At 40.4% G+C, this 22,973-nt stretch overlaps 1 protein-coding gene across 1 annotated transcript in view; it reads right to left on the reverse strand.

Annotated features, from left to right (window-relative positions):
- LOC144027433 (chymotrypsin-like elastase family member 3B) overlaps positions 1-17,679 on the reverse strand; it is a 56,949-nt gene extending 39,270 nt beyond the window's left edge. Inside the window, exon 1 of the mRNA XM_077534950.1 lies at positions 17,551-17,679. Within this exon, the coding sequence (XP_077391076.1) occupies positions 17,551-17,592 (42 nt within the window). The 5' untranslated portion in view covers positions 17,593-17,679. The remainder of the gene's footprint in view (positions 1-17,550) is intronic.
- Positions 17,680-22,973: the final 5,294 nt, after the last annotated feature.

Genomic DNA, 22,973 nt, shown 5'->3' on the forward strand with positions numbered 1-22,973 from the left:
CTAAGTAGCGTAACGGCATAGCATAAAAACATAGCATAACATTGTAACATAACAACACAAAGTAACATCAATGTGTAATGTCATAGCATAACGCCGTAGCTTAGCATCAGTGTTGCCAGGTGTACGATAATTTTCGTATTTGTACGATAATTTGACCCTCTGTACGATGTATGATCCCAAAAAATGGCAAATGTACGATAATTTGACCATTTTGGATTATTGCCGGTAAAACTGAAACTGCCAGAGTTTTTTTGCGACGCCTGAAGGTATCTGTTCTCATGTGACATCACACCAGCCAATCGAGCTTTGCTGAGCATGAGAAATGAGAACCGTCCATGAATTTATTGGCTGCATGGTCAGTGCCCGCCCCCAAGAGACGCTCCCAAATAGGAAATCACGCAAGACTCAAACCACCTATCCAGTAATATATACAGATCAGTGACGTTAACCCGCAACGAAGCCTTCTGTGCCTGTGAGCTCTTTTAACTCTTTTACTGCCACACGTTATTAAAAAACAACCCCCAATGTCAGCGGATTTCGAACATTTTAACTCATTTTTTGAAGCAAACAGAATATTGTGTTCTTTTGCTACATAAACAACATGGGTACCACATGAAAGATTGCATTCCATTCTTTCATTAGAAAAAAAAAGTATGTTTCTATCTTATTCCGTTCTTTAGGAATCATCATTTGAAAATAGGTCATTTGAGTGAAATTGAGCAAAAATTGAAAAGAAAAGATACATTTTCTCCACAACAGTGGTACTAATATTTTTTGTTTAGTGACGCGCCGTCAAATTAGGTTTAATGTTACAAAGGCTTTGATCATTCACGTCAGCCTTGAAAACATTGTATTTCATCAGATTGCGTCATGTTTCATTGTGATTCGCAGCTCTAGTTAGGGCCCGAGCAGCTACCGCTGCCATCTGCTGGCCATAGTTAATGGGTGTTTTTGCTTTCACAACTCATTGACCCGGCTGTGCTGCACTTGGACGTTGCACTGACCACTGATATATTAAAAAAAAAAAGTAGTTGATGTCACTTAACGTTTATGGCGACATACATCGTGATTTTACTAAACGTTATTAAACGTTTTTGGCAGTCAAAGAGTAAAACATAAGAACGACTATATTTGACTGTCGCCAATCAGTGTATTTTGATGATAACGGGTGTACGATAATTTCCATTATTTCCCACCTGGCTACGTTGCTTAGCATATACCGCTAGCATAAAACCGGAGCAGCACAAGCAACTGTTACACATCAACATTTTTAATGAACTGTTGAGTTCCGCATCTTTAGGTGTGCGACCACCAAGTACACGTTTTACACAACCTTAACGCTGGTATGTTTCATCTCTCAAAGTTACTCGGAAAAAAAAAAACACTTGACAAAACACAAAGCAGTAAGCTGCCAAACACGTGCAAAAGACCCATAAAGCCGAGTCGGGATCCCAGTCAGGTGGTTTTGTCACTACAGGCGCGAAGCCGAAGAAGAAGTCATTTGATCCGTGGCTAATATAAAACATACTGACATTAGCGGCTTTAAACTGGATCCTCTTAAGAAGCACGCTGTGGTCATACCGTCACGCTGGCTGCCGCTCACGCCTAAAAGCACCTTGACGCACTTTCCCCTCTCTTGTGTGCGCGTGCACGTGTGCGTTAATGAGCCCTACATTCGCAATGTGAGTGTGTGGTGAGTCGAGTCCATCCACCCTGGCGGCTCTTTCCGTGTCGCGGCGTGTTTTAGAGATTACGGTGACTTTTACTCTTAATGACATAATTTGAATCACATTTCTTCCACTGAAATTCATTTGCAACACACATTTTCCCTCTGAGAAGTCTTAAATGCCCGAATCATTTCTTAAAGGGATACGCCCGAATGTATCTGCGACGCACCCGCCACTTCATTGATTCTCAGGACCTCATCCATGGCCAAACAATCCTACAGACTTTTGTAGCAGACTAAAATAGTCTGCCTAGACTTTTCGTTCACTGGTTGGTTGATTGGTTGTTTGGTTGGTTGGTTGGTTGGTTGGTTGGTTGGTTGGTAGGCGGGTAGGCGGGTAGGCTGGTTGGTAGGTAGGTAGGTAGGTAGGTAGGTAGGTAGGTTGGCTGGTTGGTTGGTTGGTTGGTTGGTAGGCGGGTAGGCGGGTTGGTAGGTAGGTTGGTTGGTTGGTTGGTTGGTTGGTTGGTAGGCGGGTAGGCGGGTTGGTAGGTAGGTAAGTAGGTTGGTTGGTTGGTAGGTAGTACCTTAACTTACCTAAAAACTCAGTGAACTAGAAGTGGTTTTGTCCTACGTCTCCATTGACCAGCACGAAAACACCGCAGACTCAGATGATTTCCTTATCTGACTCGAGTTGGGGTACTCATTAGAAAGGCCGCAGATTCAGTGGATTTTCTTTTATCCGATCGTTAACCAGACAATAGCAAGATGACTATTTGTCTGTATCGGTTTGCTGACTTGAAGTTAGCGCACTCAGCAGAAATACTGCGGCCCCAGACAATTATGTTGTCTTGGTTAACCGACTCAAGTTAGGACTTTTGCTGAGAACAACGAAGATTCAGGCGGTTCGGTTGGTGTTGGATCACTGACTGCAGTAAGCTTACCCGAGGGTTAGGGTTAGTCTAACCATCAGTATCATTCCGTTTATATCAATTCCAGAGGTGGGCGCGTCCGTCAGTCAAAGCCTCACAAAAATATACCTGAACACCGACTGAAGCAGGTTTACTTCAGTCGATTAAGGTGGTTACAGACGGTCCTTCTCATTCCGTGCAATTTTGTGAAGCTTCAAAAAGCAATCGCCAAAAATGTGGAAGCACTCGGCGTAAGATGGCATCGTCATTGGCAGAATTGACGACTGTCGGAAGTGCCCCTGCTCATCAGTCCACTGATTGTGTTAGCGTTAGAGACCGAGAACACTGTGGACTCAGTCAATTAAGTTTATATCTATTTGGTAACTCAAGTTACTGCAAACACTGGAAACACTTCAAACGCAAATGATTCTTCTCACATTGGACCAGTCGCTCCACAACTGATTTCCTAGTATTGCATCAAAGACTTGCCGAAAAAAAAACAGCAGACTTGTCTATCCTGATATTTGACGACTCAAGTTAACGGATTAACTAGAAAGTCCAGAGTCAGATGATGTTTGTATAAGTTTTCAGACTAGAAGTTAGTGAACTCACTAGAAACAAAGAGGATTCAAGTAGGACTCAGCGGAACCACATCAGATTCAAATGGTTTGTTTATTATCGGATCACTTGATTTGCGTTCGCGGAGTGACCAGAAACGCAAGCGATCCAGATAATCTGGTTTGCGTCCGTTGACTGACGTTCATCAAAAACGATGTGGACTCAGACAATTCGGTTCCTTTTTGGTTCCCTGACTTGAGTTAATGGCGTCGCCAGAAACTCGGGAGATTCAGATAATTTGGTTTCATCTGTGGACTCAGACAATTCGGTTTTTTATCAGGACTCTGACTCAAGTTGACGGACTCAGTAGAACTACAGCAGACTCGGATGTCTGGTTTCCGTTGACTGCTTCGTGTTCGTGCTGTTACCTAAGACTGCCACTGAATCCTTGTGTATTGTATTCATGTGACATGATGTCAATCAAACCAGGATGAGGTCGCTGATAATGAAATGTTTTGTTTGATTGTTAACGTTATTTAACCTCAACTCTGCGTGATCCTTCGCTCCTTGCTGTTTTTATCCCCTTTTGAAGACACATAAAAAGGTGAGCTCACATGTATGGGCCGACCCCTAAAAGTTCTCTGAAGAGTCAGCGGGTGGCCTGTGAGGGAGGAGTGGGGGGTTCGTGAAGACACCACCCCACTTCTGGTCACTCATGAATACGGTCCTAATTGAATTCACGGGAGACAAACGAGTGTTAATTGGCAGGATAACGATGACAGCATCCTACTATTCACAGGCCAGCCTTCAGAAAGAGGGGGGCCTCTTGCCCACCGCAGGGCTGTTCTTCACAGCAGGGTAGTCGAAAGGCGGGGGGGGGGATCCCCCTGGTTTGGGGGGGGCTTTTCTACAGTTCTTTGTGCTCTTTCACTTTGGCAGGAAGCAATAAAGCAATAAAAAAAAAAAAGTCCTAGTAGATGAGTGTTGTGTGCTCCAGTCTGACTCCCCCGTTTTGGCCTCATTGCGAAGGAGGGCGCTATGGGACCGACTGTGGCTGTCCCTTAGCTCACCGCACAGGCCAGACATTTTCAGACGGGTGCTTCAGTTTTGTATTTTTTATTTTTATTTTTGCAGATTGCAATTATTAGACGTTGACTAACACAGTCAGTTTCAAGATCTGGACAACAGATCCTTGGACAACTAGTCCTCAACAGGTCATACCATGGTTGGGCAACTGGTCCTCAGGTAAGATTCAAATAAAATTAACTGACTCTAACTTAACCGTTAAACTTAAACCTGAACACTAGGGGTGTCACGATTCGCCAACTCCACGATTCGATTTAAATTTCGATTTTGGGGTCACGATTCGATTTTTTTTTCGATTTTTTTTTTTTTTTTTTTTTTTCCGCTCCCCCACTTTATAACACAGAGGCATATGCTTCTGTAGGCTAAGGCTAGTCTATGATCATTGGTTCTATTCATTGTACAGTAAATCTTATTTCAAAAGATCGGCTACATATAGGTGATGCAATTTCCATATTATTTTTGTGTAAATTTATGTAATATATGATAATTGACATTAGGCAGGAATGATCAAATTCAAAGAATTTATTTACAATATAAAGTTAACCGTCTTGTTCTTACTGAAGTGTAAAATAAAAAATAAAAAAACAAAAACAAAAAGTCACAGTGGGTGCCTGCCATCTATTGACTGTTTTTGGTTACAACAGTGTGCTGTGCGTTCCTCTTAAAATAATGTGCAATGTGCAACAACAACAAAAAATATATTGTATCCAAAGTCATGGAACAAATACAGCCTGAACAAACTATATCCCAACATTTACAGTTGCTGGGCATACTGTAGCATGGTTCAAGTACACTAATTAAATGTTTGAATCCAGCGTTTTCCAAGGCTGCAGGTCTGCTGCTATAAATAGACCTATGGATCTGGCGTTTCGCGCGAGCTGAAGTGTGTGGAAGTTTCACTGTAAATGAGGATGAAATAGTTGGTTGGACCGTTGTTTTCCCACTTCTAGTTGAATTTGATAAATCTAAATCTTTGTGATGCCTGCGTAAATGTCCCGTCATGTTTGTCGTGTTTCCCGTTGTTACGGCTGGCGGCTCGGGCACGCCGCCGGCTCCGCTCCCCTAGTATGTATGTATGTGTGTGTTTGTGTCGGCTGGTGCCCGTATAATGGTACTTCAGTTTGAATGCGCCAGCGCGACACTCTGATTGGAGGACTGTGCCAGCGCGACACTCCGATTGGACGACTGTGCCAGCGCGACGCTATTGTGTATCCGTGTATTATAACCCTATTGGTTATTGTTGTTTCTCCTCCGTTCTGTCAGTTCTGTCAAATGCGGTTATTATTTGTTCACCTTCCACTTTCACTCCCTTGTCAAACCCCTGCCTGAAATTTCAATTAAAACTACTCAGATGTTAAAGTCGACCCGTGTTTATCTACTCTATATTTTCTGTTATTGTGTTACTTCCCTTCCCCTTGACGAGCCGGGCGTAACACCGTGGCCGAGTACAGTACGCGCACATAGCATATCTTGCAACTGTGGTCTTTTTATCGACAACGTGAACGTTGTCGACATAACTCACCGGGAACGCAAAATGTTTCCAAACTGGTGACGAGAGAAGCGGGAGCGGCTTGAAGCACCATTGCTGTGTCTGTCCGCGCTTGCCATCATGACTGCAGGAGAAGTCAGCTAACAAGTGCCGTTAGCTAGTAGCTGAATGGCTGCGTCTCATTTGCTTTCCTGGGAGGTGGCGGTGGCGGCGGTGGCGGCGGGCGCGGGGGGGGGGGGGGCATCGAATCGTGTGTCCTCTCTTCTATTTCGATGCTCGAAATCGTGACGTAATTTCGATCGATTTCGATAAAAAATCGAAATCGTGACACCCTTACTGAACACGTAGTTGTTTTTTTTTCCGTAGCCTTGATTGTTTCTTGTTGACTCGTTAGGTTTTCTTCTCCACCTGTTGCCAGGTTTGTTACATTCTGTTTGGTTCATTGTTGTCAAATGTTTTTGTCACGTCATGTCGCTGGTTACCTGTCACGTTTCTTTGTACTTATCTGGATTTTCTATTACTATATTTATGTTCTTCTTATACTTGTGTATTTCCCTATTATGGGACTAACACATATTTTCTAATTTTGTCTTACTTTTTTGGTCTTGCTTTGACTCAACCCAATATGGACATTTGACTTTTATACTGACATTAGTCACTGAATGACAGCATCAAATTGAAATGACTTTTTTAACGACCAGGATCCTACGCCGTAGCTAGCATGGCCGACGGCAGGACAAAGGATATATTTTATCTTGCGTCCCGTTTAAAAATGTTTTAAAATATGTTGCTACTAGCCTCATCCTAGCTAGCGCTAAGCTAAGTTTGATCTCTCAGGTCCGGTGTCCAAGTTTGTAAACTCCGTTTCGTTTGTTGCTAGCACGGCGTTAGCTAGCCAACAGCGACGTGTTAGCCATGACGCGTTCTGATTTGAATGACAAAATTCCGATTCGCCATTCATTTTCAATGGCCAATTTGCTGCTCAATTCGAATGACCAGATGTATGTGCACAATCCTGGTTGAGGAGAACTTTGAACTTATACTTTAGCTATGTCAGACAGGCTGTTAACTCATTCACTCAAAAAGTGTGCTTCATTTGTTCCATTAATGAAACAGATGAAGCACACTTTTTTTTTTTTTTTTGCAATAACTACCATCGCTTTAAGCGACCACTTCAGGTAAGAAACTGCATCAAAGCCTTCATACAAAAACTCTAGCAAACAAGAACCTAAAAAACGTATAAATACGTCTTTGAGTTAATAAATGTAAATGTATAGTTCCTAATTTGATGTAATCAATTCTTAACCTGGAATACGGTCTGTGCGGCCAGAAAATGAGCAATATTTGAGGCTTCGAGGATGCTGACGTGACCGCTAAGTTGGCCCTGAAGGGCGCCGGCCAGTTGATATCGCCTCCGCTTTTTTTTTTCTTTTATTGCCTTCCTCGGCTTTGCCCGTCAATAACGAGAGGTGGCGAGCACGGTGAGCGAGCGAATATCTCCGCTGTCGCTCCCGCCGCGGCCGCTTCATATTGCGTTATAAATTCTTTATGAGGTAATATGATAGCAAATGCTAAAACGCTGAAAAAGAACACGCCGGGGGTCAAAACAAATGCTGAGGTTTGCGAATTTTGATAACGGGAATGAGAAGAGGAGTAACGTTAGCTTTAGCCGCTAGCAGGGCGGCGGTTGAAATGGCTACCTGTGCTTTCTTACAAGATCGTTTGCGCTCATGTACAAAAAAAAAAAAAGATGTTAATAGAAACATAGCAAGTAATTTTCTACTCTGCTGTTGAATGAAACAGACTGTTGTTGACATTCCTGGTGCGCTAGCCAGACAATTTTTGGCTAGCTGCACCCCAAAATTTGCTAAATACTTTGAGTATGGGAAAGCCCTGAGAATGTATTTGGCTTCCGAAGAGACGAAGCGGACTTGCAGAGCGTGAAAAGTCGAGCTCTCCGGCTTTGGCTGTCCTCTGGGAAGGCGGCGGCACTTTATCAAGCCTCAGCATGACCCTGCATCACCCGAACAAACGCGTCCGCTTCACCTCCGCCTCCCGCCGGCATCCTTTTCCTAACTTATATATCACAGGTGAGCGCTGACCATAAAGAGGATTTAACCTTGCTCTTTGCAGTTGACTAATGGACACCCCCGGTTGCCCTTGTAATGGCAACTTTTTTTTTTTTTTTTTTTTTACTGCTTTTACACTCTTAACCCTTGAATTTTTTTTTTTACCTGTTTTCCACATTTTACATCAATAAAATGGCCCTTTCACTGAAATTGGATGACTTTTCCTCAAGTGACCCAAAATACACCAAACTATTATTTTTTTATTATTATTATTTTTGTACCTGTGTGAGAATGTTTGTTTACACTTGAGGTTGTTCTGGCTCGACGACGAAAACAGATTCGGAGAATCTGGAAACAATAAGTCCAAGTCATCAGTTTTGACTCACTCCCAGTTGATGTTTACTGCCAAAACTCAACATAAAAAAAAAAGAAGAGAATAATGTATATTTAAAACAACCATATAGCTTTATCTTTGTAAAGTCAGTTTAGCTAAATGCTAACAAACAATGCAAAACACTATAGACAGGCTAAGCAATAGCTTTGGATTTGGATCGTATTTGGACACAAACTATGAAAGTCACACATATCAAAACACGATAAAACGATACTCTCGGGCATGTTTTCTTTATCCTCTGCATGAAATGACTAATATTACTGCAGCTTACTGATGATGGGTTTTGATTAGCGCCATGTAAATCCGTACGTTATGTGGCCATGATGTAGAGCAGCACGATAACCCTTGAACTGAAGCAAAAAAAAAAAAAGTGGCAAAAATGGCTCAATTACATTTTATATTAGTATGAACTTATCGTATGTTTTAATAGAGTACAATATTACAGTTACTTAAAAAAAAACACTCAAAAAATACAAAGGTTTAAGGATTAATGATCAATTTTGCATATCAAGTAGGTTATAAATGCATTTTGAAAACGATCTTTGCCTTATAATCAGATATAGAAAATTCTCATGATGATATTCTTTGAAAAGAATTTGTTGGAACCAATCAAGAGAGTTTTTCCAGTGCCCGCGTGTGGAGGTTCACTTTAAGACCATGCAGGTAACGCTTGACTGGGCTTGCGGTGCTAAAAGCACATTTTCACCAGACACCCCAAAAAAAAACACGAGAATGATTTTCGCGGCTGACTTGCGCAATATCGTTGCATAAGAGTGACTAAAATGCTACTTCGGTCTTCTCAACGTGCTGTAAAACTGTCCTCGATTGTGATTTTTTTGGTACTGCTCGATTATTCGCTTGTTGAATTAGTCATCACTCTCTTTTTTTTTTTTTATTTATGGAACCTGCATGGACACTGCAATTAAGTTTTGGCACAGAAACACAATGAATGGTACCTTCACTTCAGATTTTTTTTTTCTTTCTAATTTGTCTTTCTTCATTCAGTTGAATGAGAACATAAATTGAGAAAACCAGGAAGTCGAAAAAAAGCAACACTGGGGAAAAAAATCTGGGGAAAAGATGAGTATCCGAATGCTTAAAAAAAAATAAAAAATAAAAAATAAAAAAATTCTAGTTGGATTCACTGCTGTGGGCATGTAAATCCATCAACTGAAATCCAACCGATTATTGGGTAACGGTTGGAGTTGAGAGTTTTTCTTCTGACAAATACTTTGTTTCTCTGCTTTTTGATCAGAAATCGATGTTTTTGGTGAAACAAGCCCATATCGACTACGGATTATGACCGATCGGAACAAGCTCGAATCAGTTAGAAGAATACCGGGACCTCCGCTTTGGCATTTGAACCTGTAACCCCGCCCAAAGAAGCTCAAAAACCAGCGGCAAAGCCACGTTGACGCTGCTGACGTTTGCGGTTTTCCAACTTTTCCCTCCGACTGATTTGCTCCGATTCAAACGAGCCCGTCTGACGACTCCCCCGAGTCGAATTTGTGTAAACATGTCAGAACGTATCGGGCACAGCCCGGCGGCCAATCAGCGGCTGGCGTTGGACTTTCAACAGATTGTCTCGAGCTGATTACAAAGTCAGGTGACGTGCGGGGCGGCGTTGCGTCACGGGGAGTTTCGCGCGTCTGTCCCGCTCGTCAAGTCACGTCTGCGGGCATGGAAAAAGAAAACCCACAAAAAGCATACTGGGTACTTTGTGTGATTTGTGGTACCCGTGGGGGGGGGCGAAGCGAATTTTGCGGTGCCGTCAATGTGGAAAGGCGGAAATTGTGAAAGTGAAACGCTCCCCTCAAGGAGCGCTGATTATGTGTTGGAAGTTGGAAAGTTCCAGAAAAATGTTCTAGCCAATCATCACGTCTTTGGTCAAGCTTGATTTGGACGCGTACGTTTCTTGTTGCTCTGCGATGAAGCGGCCTTGTGGTATGTCCACATTCTACAAATCTGGCAAGTCGCAAGTGATGTCGCATTTTCTTAAACGGATGAAAACCTGCAAGCGCTAATGGTGGACTTTCCCAGAACAAGAGAAAAACGGCTGAGATTGCACTTTCATAATAAGAAGAAAATATTTATGTTGAGCTGTTGTAAAAAGAAGACAAGTGATGTTTCTCAAAGATGGGAAAAATGCAGAAATGCTGCACTTTCCAAAAAAGAAAAAATATTGATGTTGCACTTTCCTATGAGCACAAATGAGTCACTTTCTTAAAAAGAAAACAAACTATTGGTGTTGCTCTAAGAAGACAAACTATCAATGTTGAACTTTCCCAGACAAGGAGACAAACTGTTGAGATTGCACTTTCCTAAAAAGAAGACAAACAAGTGATGCTCCAGTTTCCGAAAGATGGAAAACTACAGAAATGCGCTTTCCCAGAAAAACATCAACTATTCAGGTTGCACTTTCCCAAAAAGAAAACCTATTGTTGTTGCACTTTCTTAAAAAGAAAACAAACTACCGGTGTTGCTCTTTTATTAAAAAAAAAAAAGAAAAGAAAAAAAAAGAGGTGAAATGCTGCACTCTCTCAAAAAGAAGACAAACTATCAATGTCGAACTTTCCCAGAAAAGGAGACAAACTGTTGAGATTGCACTTTCCTAAAAAGAAGACAAACAAGTGATGCTCCAGTTTCCGAAAGATGGAAAACTACAGAAATGCGCTTTCCCAGAAAAACATCAACTATTCAGGTTGCACTTTCCAAAAAAGAAAAACTATTGTTGTTTCACTTTCTTAAAAAGAAAACACACTACCGGTGTTGCTCTTTTATTTAAAAAAAAAAAAAAAAAAAAGACGTGAAATGCTGCACTCTCTTAAAAAGAAGACAAACTATCAATGTCGAACTTCCCCAGGAAAGGAGACAAACTGTTGAGATTGCACTTTCATAATAATAAGAAAATATTGATGTTGAGCTGTTGTAAAAAGAATAAAACTATCAATGCACTTTCCTAAAAAGAAGACAAGCAAGCGATGCTCCCGTTTCCAAAAGATGGAAAACTTACAGAAATGCTGCGCTTTCCCAGAAAGACACCAACTATTCAGGTTGCACTTTCCAAAATAGAAAACAAACTATTGATGTTGCACTTTGATAAAAAGAGGGGAAATGCTGCACTTTCTTAAAAAGAAGACAAACTATCCATGTTGAACGTTCCCAGAAAAAGAGACAAACTGTTGAGGTTGCACTTTCCTAATAGTAACAAAATATCAATATCAATGTTGCACTTTCCTAAAAAGAAGTCAAACAAGTTATGTTCCCTTTTCCTTCAGGTGAAAAACTGCATAAAGGTTGCACTTTCCCAGAAAGAAGACAAACTTCTAACGTTGCAATTCCCCTGAAAAAAAAAAGAGACCAACTATTAAGGTTGCCCTTTCCTAAAAAGAAAAACTTTTCATGTTACACTTTCCCGGAAAGAAGACAATCAATTGATGTTGCAGTTTCCCAAAAGGGAAGACACACTGTTGATATTTCACTTTCCTAAAAAGAAAATGAATATCACACAAAAGAAAAGCAGTTTCATGTTACTCGACCCAATTGTGAGCAGAATCACTGTCATTTTTTTTTTTTTTTTTTTTTTAAAGGACATACGTCCAACATCCCTCTAATTGAATGACCTTGAGGGGGGAGGGGCTAAAAAACATTTCCCAATTGCTTCTGGAACCTTCCGTGACACTTAAAACGTTGGTTTGCGTCTTCCTGTGCTGCAAATCACCGGCAAAATATCTCCAACAGAAAGCCCTCATTAAAAACTCTGCAACTTCTGGAAAAATGCTTCTGGAACGTTCCACCTTCAAATGCCTGCGAGCTGGCGGAGGTGGAACGGGGGGGGGGGGGCGAGGGGGGGGGATTCCCATCTCGCCAGAAAAGTGTGGCGTTGTATCGCGGGAGCTGCATCGCCTACTGTGTAATTACCAGACGGGTGAAGCGCCTTTAGACCTCACACACACGCACACACGCAAAAAACAGCCCCCACCCCCCCCCCCCCCCCCCCCCCCCCCGCTCACAGTATCAATGTCAATAGACGGACGCGAACACGAGCTCCTCCCGGCCGATGACAAATGGCGCGAGGAAAACAGATGCTTCCCCCGCAGGCCGATGAATCACATTGCATGTTAGATTCATTAATGTGTCAATCTTCAACCATGAATTTTCATTCCGGGCTCGTAAATATCATCGGCAATAAATTATGCTTGAAATGAACTCGTGTAAGACAAACACAGGCGAGAGGGTAGACAACCCCCCCCCCCCCACCACCACCTCTCACCCACCCACACCAGCCCCATATTTGAAAGTTGAGCTAAAGTGAAACACGTTGTCAAAGATATCCGGCGTTTAAATGTCCTTGGGGATTTTTGAGAGGGATTAATGTGTGCGCGTGTTTTTTGTGGGGGGGGGGAATTTTAAGAAAGTAGCACTTGGCGAGATGTTTTCTTCTTACTCGGGGGGGCATGACAGAAAATAATTGAGAAGCACTGCATTACGTGAAGTTATATCAAATATTTATGAATGAAGAAAGCTATTTAGTTTTATACTCGAGTAAACTGGGGCGTTCCCGTACACACAAAAGTCCGACTTCCGACCATCCTCGAATGCAGCATAAGTACAGGAGTGGAAACAGTACTTTTATTTTGACTTGAATCTCTCTTCACGTAATTATCTGCACTCTGATCTAACTCATTTACTCTCAATAACGTATAAATACGTTTTTTTCAATGTTCTAAGTGTCCCAAAGACGTATTTATACGTTTTTTGTTTTTTGTTTTATGCTAGAGGATACAGAAGACTTTGATGCAGCCTCTCAACTGCAAAGAACGGGTGCAGAATTGGTAGTTTTTACACAAACGGCCAGCAGGTGGCAGCAGAGCAAAGGAGATCAACCAGGTCCATGTAGGGGGAAAAAAAGCTCAATTACTTACAATTTTGAATAGATTTGTGAAAACCGATGAAACTTAGCTCTCTTCTAATGCGAATTGCTGCAAAACGGAAACAGATAGAAAAATATTTTTTTTTTCCTGATGAAAGAAGAGACTTTAATCTTTCTTCCATGCTTTTATAGCCATAAAACACAATATTCTGTGGGCCTTGCAAAATCAGTCCAAATCCAGTAAAACAGCCGGGAGCCAACGGGATTGCGAAATGTGAAAATGGCGGCGAGTGAATGAGTTAAGTGCAGTGTGAAAAACGTCTGCCACCTCTTCACACATTTTCAAATACGGGGAGTAAAAATTCCAACAACAAAATCTACTCGAGTACAGTAAGCGAGTATTTGTACTCTGTTACTGACATTCCTTCCAGCGCTGGCACCCGCCGGCGTCCAGATGTTGCTCCGTGGACGTGCGCCTGCGATATTCGATCCGCCGCTTATTAAAGTGAGCTTATGTGTAATTAAGCCTCCCGATGGCTTTTCGCCGGCGGCTCGTTTTTTTTTTTTAAGCCCTCTCGCTCCGGCTGTCGCCCTCCTGGTGACGAGTGAGGAGTAAAAGCTTTTATCGGGTGGCGGCGGGGGAAAAAAAAAAAAAAAAATGACATGCTGTTGAAAAGCGAGCGGTGGCGGCGGCGGCGGCCATGTGGAGGACGTGCCCCCCCGACACGACCTGCTTATTCCCTAACTGTCCTCAATTTACCCCGGAAGAAGCGGAAAACGAATCGAGCAATGAAGGTGCTTGTCATGCCCTCGCATTCGCGTGTGCGCCACAGAAACCTGCTGTAGGCCACAACTCACGCCCAGACGCTCACACGCAGACGAGCCGGCCAAAGCAGACTGCGGCTTCTGATGTCACTCACTGAGCCACGCCCCTTCAAGGCACAGATGCAACACACAAACGCTACTATATAAACAGTAATTGTGGGAATGCTGAAAACATAAAACATTTGTTATTTGGATTTTTATTCTTCTCACTTTTTTTTTTACCGTGAAACAACTCCCACATAATACGGTTCGATTGGTGGTACGATTTATACGGTTCAAATTTATATATATATATATATATATATATATTAGGGGTGTTAAAAAAATCGATTCGACGATATATCGCGATACTACATCGCGCGATTCTCGAATCGATTCAATAAAAAAAATCTTTTTTTTTTTTTTTTTTTTTTTTTTTTTGAAAGAGCTCAGAATTGTTCATTCGGTAGTCTTACCGATTCAACGTCTTATCATCATTGCTCTTTTTGTGTGTGTGTGTGTGTGTGTGTGTGTGTGTGTGTGTGTGTGTGTGTGTGTGAATCGATTTTTAAACTTCCATTTTTAATGGAAAAATATTCAACAAAACGTCTGACTTCGGGTTAGGATTCACACCTTGAGCATGGAAGAATGTTATATGAACGGAACATTAAGCCTTAATATTTTATTTTAATGCTGTTCAAACATGAAACAGATTACAACCTCTATAAGATAAATAAATAATACATTTTCATATAAATCTTACACTCTACAAGCTTACTGATTAGTATTTTCTAAATTTGAATGAAAAAAAATCGCAACAATCGACTTATAAATTCGTATCGGGATTAATCGGTATCGAATCGAATCGTGACCTGTGAATCGTGATACGAATCGAATCGTCAGGTACGAGGCAATTCACACCCCTAATATATATCGTCTGATTCCACGTCACTTACAATACTCGCACAATTTGACGTTAATTATCAACTTTTCCCCCATTCATTTTCAATGGGATAAACATTGAACTTTTTCTAAGTCCCACTTTCCACGCCCACTTTCATACATACAACTGATCATCATTACCAGCTCTGTGATCATGCTCAATTCTTTATATTCATTCATCATTCAACTTCAATTAAAACTTTGTAATTGTCACATAATTCATCTTTCAATTTTCTTCATAAGCATTCCGCTATTGGCATTCGGCTTTCAGCATTCCCACACAATTTCTCCAGAAATTGCACCCTCGTTGCATTTCATATTTGACCCTCGCCATATCACGGTTCAATCTTACCATCTTTAAATCGTACATACACAGTTTAATTTTGCGGATTTTATTCTCGCCAATTTTGTGACATGCTTCTACTTCCACATTTTTACACCGATTCTCATCATTCCACTTTCAACATGTTCCAAAAATTCACACCAGGTGTGCTATTTTTTTTTCCTCATTCCAAAAATGAAATTTTCTTAAATTGCCAAATTTTATACCCCAAAAGATCGCCACGAATTCTCAGTGCAGATTCACATCATTCCCATTCCAAATTTTCAATTTTTCAATTCACCTTGGGAACGATTTTCAACAAAATTTTCCACATCCCACAAAAAAATCTCCATTCATTCCAATGACACATTCCGCTAAACAGATTCACGTTTTTCTCATTTCAATGAATTGAAAAGAAAAAAAGATTTAAATCATTCCCATTAGAAATTCTAAATTTTCATTCATTCAATTCACCTCAGGGACAAAATTATTATTCCGAAATTACACACTTATCAAATATTTCGCCACAAAAATTCCAACAAAAAAGTCCTCATTCATTCCCAATTTCTCTGTAACATTATTAAGTACCTTTCAATACCCTTCAATGTCATTCTACATGCTTCCATATTTTTTCGTTGCGCATTTCACCCTTCACACAATTTTGTCGAAAATGCTCTCACTTGGAATTCACTTGGGTGCTGTTTTACTGTGTGTAAAATTGCATGATGTGTCATTTACGTCATAAAACTTACAGTAATTTTGGTTCCCATGAACTCAACAAGCGGCTCCACCTGCCACAACTTTTTTTTTTTTTTTTTCTTGGTCTTATTTTTTATTTTATTTTTTTAGCCCTTTCATCAGTGCGACGCCACGATTGGCCTGATAAGTGCGTCTTTTTTTTTTCTTCTTTTTTTCTGACTTTCTGTTTACAATCAAGCACCGCCGCTCCAGGGACATGAGAGCAACTGTGAACAATTTGATGACCGCGAAGCGATTTTTGTCAGATCGCCGATGCTAACAGCAACGACAGAAAACAGCAGTTGCCAAAAGAGTCCGTCGCTTTGAACTCAAACTCGGGACCATTGGGGGGCAAACTACGGGTTGCCCCGCTCCGTTCTTCCATCAAGCCCGCCGAGCGTTAACGTTATCAGCGCTTCTCATTTGTTGCATTAATTTAGCTCTTTTCTCATAAAATCGGTTCATTCAATTGTATTGTTTAAATGTTATGCATTTTATAAATACAAAAAAAAACTAATATTATTATAATTAACTCCCATATCCCCATTGGCTGATTTCTCTTTGTAACTGAAACCATTTTTACTCGTACATATGAGAGCATTTTGAGATATATATATATATATATATGAGAGCAAAATTCAGTAGTGCATGAGACTGTACGTGACCAATACATATTTCAGTGTGTGCAAGATTTTTTCAGTAGTGTGTGAGAGTGATATGGTGCAATAGCCTTTCAGTAGTATGTGAGAAAGCTTTTCAGTAGTGTGTGTGAGAGTTTCACCAGAGTATGTTACCAGCTTTTTAGAATTGCATTTGACCATTTCAAAGTGTGAGAGCATTTCTATAGTGTATGAGAGTGCTGCACATTTGATTACTGTGAGTAGCGCATATATGAGTGCTTCAAAAGCGTATGAGACTGTTTCAAAAGCATGTGAGTTTCAGTAGTGTGTGAGTGAGAGTGTTTCAAAAGCCCATTTGAAATGAGACCATTTCACTGTGTGAGAGCATCTCAGTAATGTGAATGAGAGTGTTGCAGTAGAGTGTTTCAGTCATGAGTATGAGTATGCTTGATGGTATTTCAGCAGTGTGTGAGAGCATTTCAATAGTGTGTGTTAGAGCTTTTCAGAAGTGCATGAGACCATTTCACTGTGTGAGAGCATCTCAGTAATGTGAGTGACAGTGTTGCGATACGGCTGATGAGCGTTTCAGTCATGTGTATGAGTCCATTTGAGTGGTGCAAAAAAATAAAATAAAATCAGTATCGTATGTGAGACTATTTCAGTAGCGCGTGAGTGCACTTCAACCGTGTTTGTGAGCATTTCAGAAGTGTATGAGAATGTTTGACTTGTATGTTTGACAGTGTTTCAGTAGTGTGTGATGGTGTTTCAAATAGCATTGGAGATTTTTAGAAGTGAATAAGACCATTTCAATGATGTGAGAGCATTTCAGTAGTGTGCATGAGAGAGTTGCAGTAGCGTTGATCAGAGTAATTTAGTTGTGTATATTAGCTTGTACAAACAATTCAGCGCAAGAAAGAATTTGCTCTCACACAATATTCAGTAGTGTGTGAGAGCATTACAGTAGTGATGTGTTTCAGAATTGCGCATGCAAACATTTTAGTCGAGTATATGAGCCCATTTGAGAATGATAATTGGGCATACGGAAAAAATAAGTAGTGTGCGTGTGAGAAGCAATCCTTACTAATGTTCCTGATGTCCTCTCATGTAAGGGCCACCTGACCATGTACCTGCGCCCCTCTCGCAGGAACTTCCACCATGTGGCCTCCACTTTGGTCCCAATTAGTTGCCCTGTGCTGCGTTCCCGTGCCACGCTCCAAAAAACACACAAAACAAAAAAAACATGAAACGCAAGAAATTGAGCAGGCTCGAATCCAGCCACTTTTTTTTTTTTTCCCCATCATGCCGTTTATTTTTACAATCTCCAGCTGGACTTGGGTTGCAAGTGTGTGGAAGCAATCAACAAACACACAAAAGGGGCGCGGCGGTGGGGGTGGGGGGGTTCAGCGAGGGTGCGAGAGCGAATGTTCACAGATTCGTATGTCACTGTAAGCCTGCGGGATAAAGCGCAGAAAATACATCACGGCTCAATTTGATAGCCGCTCGCGTGTGACAACCGCATCCGCAAAGCAAAGTCACATTTCGTCCTTGGCTTTGGCCGCTGAGCTTTTGAAAAGATTCACTCTTGAACATGTTATATTTTAACATGAAGATTTGAAAAAAAAACAACAAAAAAAACGTTATGACGTTACCATGGTAACCAAACTTGCCGAATGAGGTGTCGTCCAGCATTTGTTGTTGTTGTTTTTTTGTGTGTTTATTATGCTTCGACTAGCAAGAAAAATGCATGCATTGCTAGGCAACAGGGTGAAAATGTGCAGCTTGCTTGGACAATCAGGCTACGTATGCACAGTATTTGCATCACGTCACATGACACACCCCAAGTTCAAGTTAGGGGTTCCACAGGGCTCCTACACAAGTACACTGAAGAAAAAGGCCAAAAAGATCATTTAAAAAAATAATTACTCTACTTGTAAACAATTTCTGACGATATGAGCTGTCATTTGGCTCGACATTTTTTTTTTTTTTTTTTGAGATATGACAACTTTATGGTGACAATTATTCCAATTAAGAGAAGCATTAAGCTGTTGCTTTAAGCAATGCCGTGCATAGTTAAAGTTTATTGTCAAAGTAAATATCAGACAAGGAGAATTGCAAGTTGCATGTCTCCGCCCCCTCCTAATCTGATGTACGAGCGCCGTCTGCAACCAGTGGCCTCGTGCCTTCATCATCGGCAGAGACGGAACAAAAAAAATAAAAAAAATGGCGTTGACGCTTCTTCGCAGCTTGTACATCAGCATGAGAGCGTGTGACGGCAGGAAGCAGCAAAGCATGCTGGGAAGATGACACCATTTTGACGGATGGGGCGCACGCGTTATCCCGGGAATAATATTTCACGTGATGTCTCGTGCTGATGAAGTCGTGATAGAAATGTAATGCGCAGCCAGTGGTGGGCCGAACATTTACTTACGGCAGAATTGTACGCGTCATACAGACTACGTAAGTGTGGCAACAAAACATTACTGCTCACTAAAACAATAACGACAAGTCAAATTCAAAGAACATTTTCGTAAACACTTGAACTTACGGAGAGTGTATCACATTCACATGAAAAAAAAAACACAAACTTGTTTTTCTGAATGTGTTTTTTTGCGGAGCTTTGTTTTGTTTTTTATTGTATTTGATTTCTGTTGTGGAATAATGTTTTTGTTTGTTTTCCAAATTATTTATTTTTCAGTTTTTTTTTAACTGCCATTATTTTTTTTCTCCAAAAAAAAAAACTGTGGGAAAAAAAATCCCAAAAAAACAAACAAACAAACAAACAGATTCAGACAAAAAGAAATCAATTACCGGTATTTCAAAAGACGGATTAAAAATATTCCAAAAATCAGAAAAAAAAATTCTGAAGAAAAATATTCCAAAAATATAGTGGGGGGAAAAAAGTGGAAAAATTTATAAAAAAAAAAATAATAATAATAATCTGACAAAGAGAAAACAATTATTTCAAAAGAATGGGATTAAAATTATTCCAGAAATCAGAAAATAAATAAACTTGTGGAAAAAAAAAGAGACAAAAACAGGGAAAAAAAGTTCTTCCAACAAACAAAAATACGGGGAATGAAATGTAAAGAACAGATTTTTTTTAAATGAAAAACAGGGAAAAAAATTACTATAAAAAGCAGAAAAAAAATTCTGAAAAACAGGAAGACAATTATTCCATAAAACCTTATACTATATATATTCAAAAAAAGCAAAGCCAGTAATAATTATAGCAACAACATCCTTTGTGTTTGTCTTTGTCAATTAATTTCATACATGAGATTTTATTTTTGGTTCCTGAACACATTAAAGAATTTCTAATTGAATGCAAACCCAGTAGGGCTCTGAGGTCTGTGGAATCAGGTCAATTAATGGACCCCAGATTTCAAAGCAAACACGGTGAAGCGGCAGTTAGCTGTTGTGCTGCAGGCAAGTGGAATAAGTTACCAACAGAAGTGAATACAGCCCCAAAGTGTTTATGCTTTAAGAAAAAAAAAGAAAAAAAAAGAAAAAAAAATCGATCCCTTTTTGATTACGGTCTTTTAAAGAGAGCACAAAAAAAATCAAAACCGTAACAATTTCCTCCCTGGTATTTTTGACTGTCGAGGTCGGGCGGCGGCGTTTACTTGCCGAAGCCAACAAAGCTCCCGCCCGAGCACCCGGCCAGCTCTAATTAGCGGCGTTTGAAACGAGGCTATTAAAACCAATGACCTTCATTAAAGCGGTATTAAGGGACAGATGCCTTCCACCGATGGGGGTCAGCCAGCTTGGGCAATTCGGGAGGGGCGGGGTTTTTTTGTGCGTCCTCTTGTATAAACAGCTTTCTATCTGAGAGTGCCGCCGGGATTACAAACACCTGGACGGCGCAAACATTCTTAATCATGGATGAAATTCATTTATATGTTGCGATAATTGGCCGTAATCGTCACTTTGAAGGAGCTTACGCATCTGGCTGACATGTGCTCCAAGTCCAAGTTTGGGGGATTTGGTTGGAGCAGCTCTTTTTAAAAAAACATTGTACAGTGGTGCCTTGAGATACGAGTGACCAGACTTTTTGAATTTTTGAGGAGCGTTATTTAAATCAAGATGACTTGATTTGATTTTCCTTGATCTCTTTCTTCCCTTTTTTAATTATTTGATTCTTTTTTTGCAGAGAATTACGAAAATCTGATTTTGTTTTTTTAAATCAAGAAATACGGTGTCTGTAAAAAAAAAAAAAGTATATTGTGGATTTGGAAATGTGCAGCTTTCCTGCACGTGTCCCCCAGCCCGCCTGCTCTGAGGTGTTCCGAGCCGGACGTGCATTTTTTTTTTTTTTATAGGAATTCAAGCAGGCTACTTTTAATCCAGCTGGGCTTCCACTTTTTTTTTTTTTTTTTTGTGCGGGGGCCGGCGGCCAGTTGGGTTCCCATATGGCCCGCAGACGCAGCACAAAAAAAAAAAAAGAAAAAAAAAAAGGAAAAAAAAAACACACTTGAGAACGCACTTTGGCCAGACACGCACCCTCACGCACGGAATTCTGGGAATTAGATTCATTACGCGCAATTTAGTCGCTGCGCGCTGCCAGTGCAGGAAATGCGTGTTCGTGCGTGCGTGGACAGGTGTGAGGCAGAAATGACTATTTCAATGTGGTGCACAGCTGTATACTCGTTTTACTATCACACTGGTACCCTGATAAGATTTTTTTAAAGTTTATAAGCGGCCATTTGTTTTGTTTTGTTTTGGGGTTTTTTTTGTGTTTTTTTTTGTCTACTTTTTTTTTTTTTGCCAGGTATGAACCAGCTTCAGAAATTAAATGACCACTTTACAGATGCAAGATCAATTTTCCCCATTGAAATGAATCGAAATGCCAATAATCAGTGAACATCAAGTGCAAGAACTCATTCATTATGATTGATTTAATATAGGACAGCATAAGACCCAGTTTGAGTGCAACTACTAAGCCTTGTTGGCCATCTAGTGGTGAATGGTGATATTACAACTTAAAATTATACAGTGGAATCCCGCTATTCTAAGAGAGAATAATTTCGTTGACGAAAAATGTCTGTCCTATTTTGCGTCACGGAAAATTTCTTTTCAAACGAAACTAAAATAGAAGTCATTCATCGAGACAAAAATCATAACTAAAAATTGACCGGCAATTTCGTCAATGACTAAAACGCGGATGGGAGAGAAAAGAACCACTCAGAAACTGTTCAGTGTTCACTGCACTAGATTTAATGTTCAAACTTTTACATTCTTTTATGCAGCTGTAAGATTAATCTCAAGCGACATGTTTCATTGGACAGTTAATAAAGACACCGTTGTATTATTTAAACGTGTCTTGCGTTTTAAACCACCGTTACAAATAGGCGTGTTATAATTTTTAGTATAAAAGTTGAAATGTATGCTGAAGGAAATATTGACTAATATGTCAATTTAGTTGACTAAAATTGCTCTTTTTTTTTTGTCGACTAAAATTACTTTTTATTTTCGTCAACTAAAATTACTTTTTATTTTCGTCGACTAAAATTACTTTTTATTTTCGTCGACTAAAATTACTTTTTATTTTCATCGACTAAAATTACTTTTTATTTTCGTCAACTAAAATTACTTGTTTTCGTCAACTAAAATTACTTTTTATTTTTGTCGACTAAAATTACTTTTTATTTTCATCGACTAAAATTACTTTTTATTTTCGTCAACTAAAATTACTTTTTATTTTCGTCGACTAACACTGACTAAATTATGACTAAAACTTGAATTAATTTAATGAATGAAAATCTCTTGTCAAAATGAACACCAATTTCCACGAAGAACGGGGGTTTACGTTGCACACCCTGCCCCCAAAAACCCTCAAAACAAAACAAAAAAGAAAACAAATTTTGAATAATGAATTCTGTGAGTTGGCGGTTGAGTGGTTTAGCACGTCCGCCTCCCAGTATTGAGGACTCGGGTTCGAGTCCAGGCTCCGGCCTTCCTGGATGGAGTTTGCATGTTCTCCCCGTGCCTGCGTGGATTTTCTCCGGGTACTCCGGTTTCCTCCCACATTCCAAAGACATGCATGGCAGCTTAATCGGGCGCTCCGAACTGTCCTAGGTGTGCTTGTGAGTGTGAGTGGTTGTTCGTCTCTGTGTGCCCTGCGATTGGCTGGCAACCAGTTCAGGGTGTCCTGCCCAAAGCCAGCTGAGATAGGCTCCAGCACCCCCCACGACCCTTGTGAGGAGCAAGCGATTCAGAAAATGGATGTATGGATGGAATTCTGTGAGTATGGAAGGGTCCACTTTAGTAGAGAAAACATGTCTACAATCATCCCTCCAGAAAAACTACAAAAAATTTCGACCTTGCTAAAAAGCAAAATTGGATTTTTGTGGACAAAAATTGTTGAATTTCTGCAATGTCCAACAAACTCAACCCTCCACAACGTATCTTTTTGCCATAACGATCTTCAGACAAGTTCCCATTGAAGTGATGATTATTTTTCCTGTCACTTCCTGAGTGATGTACTCATTTACACGGAGAGCCCGT

The sequence above is a fragment of the Festucalex cinctus genome, chromosome 10 (assembly GCF_051991245.1).
Source record: "Festucalex cinctus isolate MCC-2025b chromosome 10, RoL_Fcin_1.0, whole genome shotgun sequence".
NCBI lineage: Eukaryota > Metazoa > Chordata > Actinopteri > Syngnathiformes > Syngnathidae > Festucalex > Festucalex cinctus.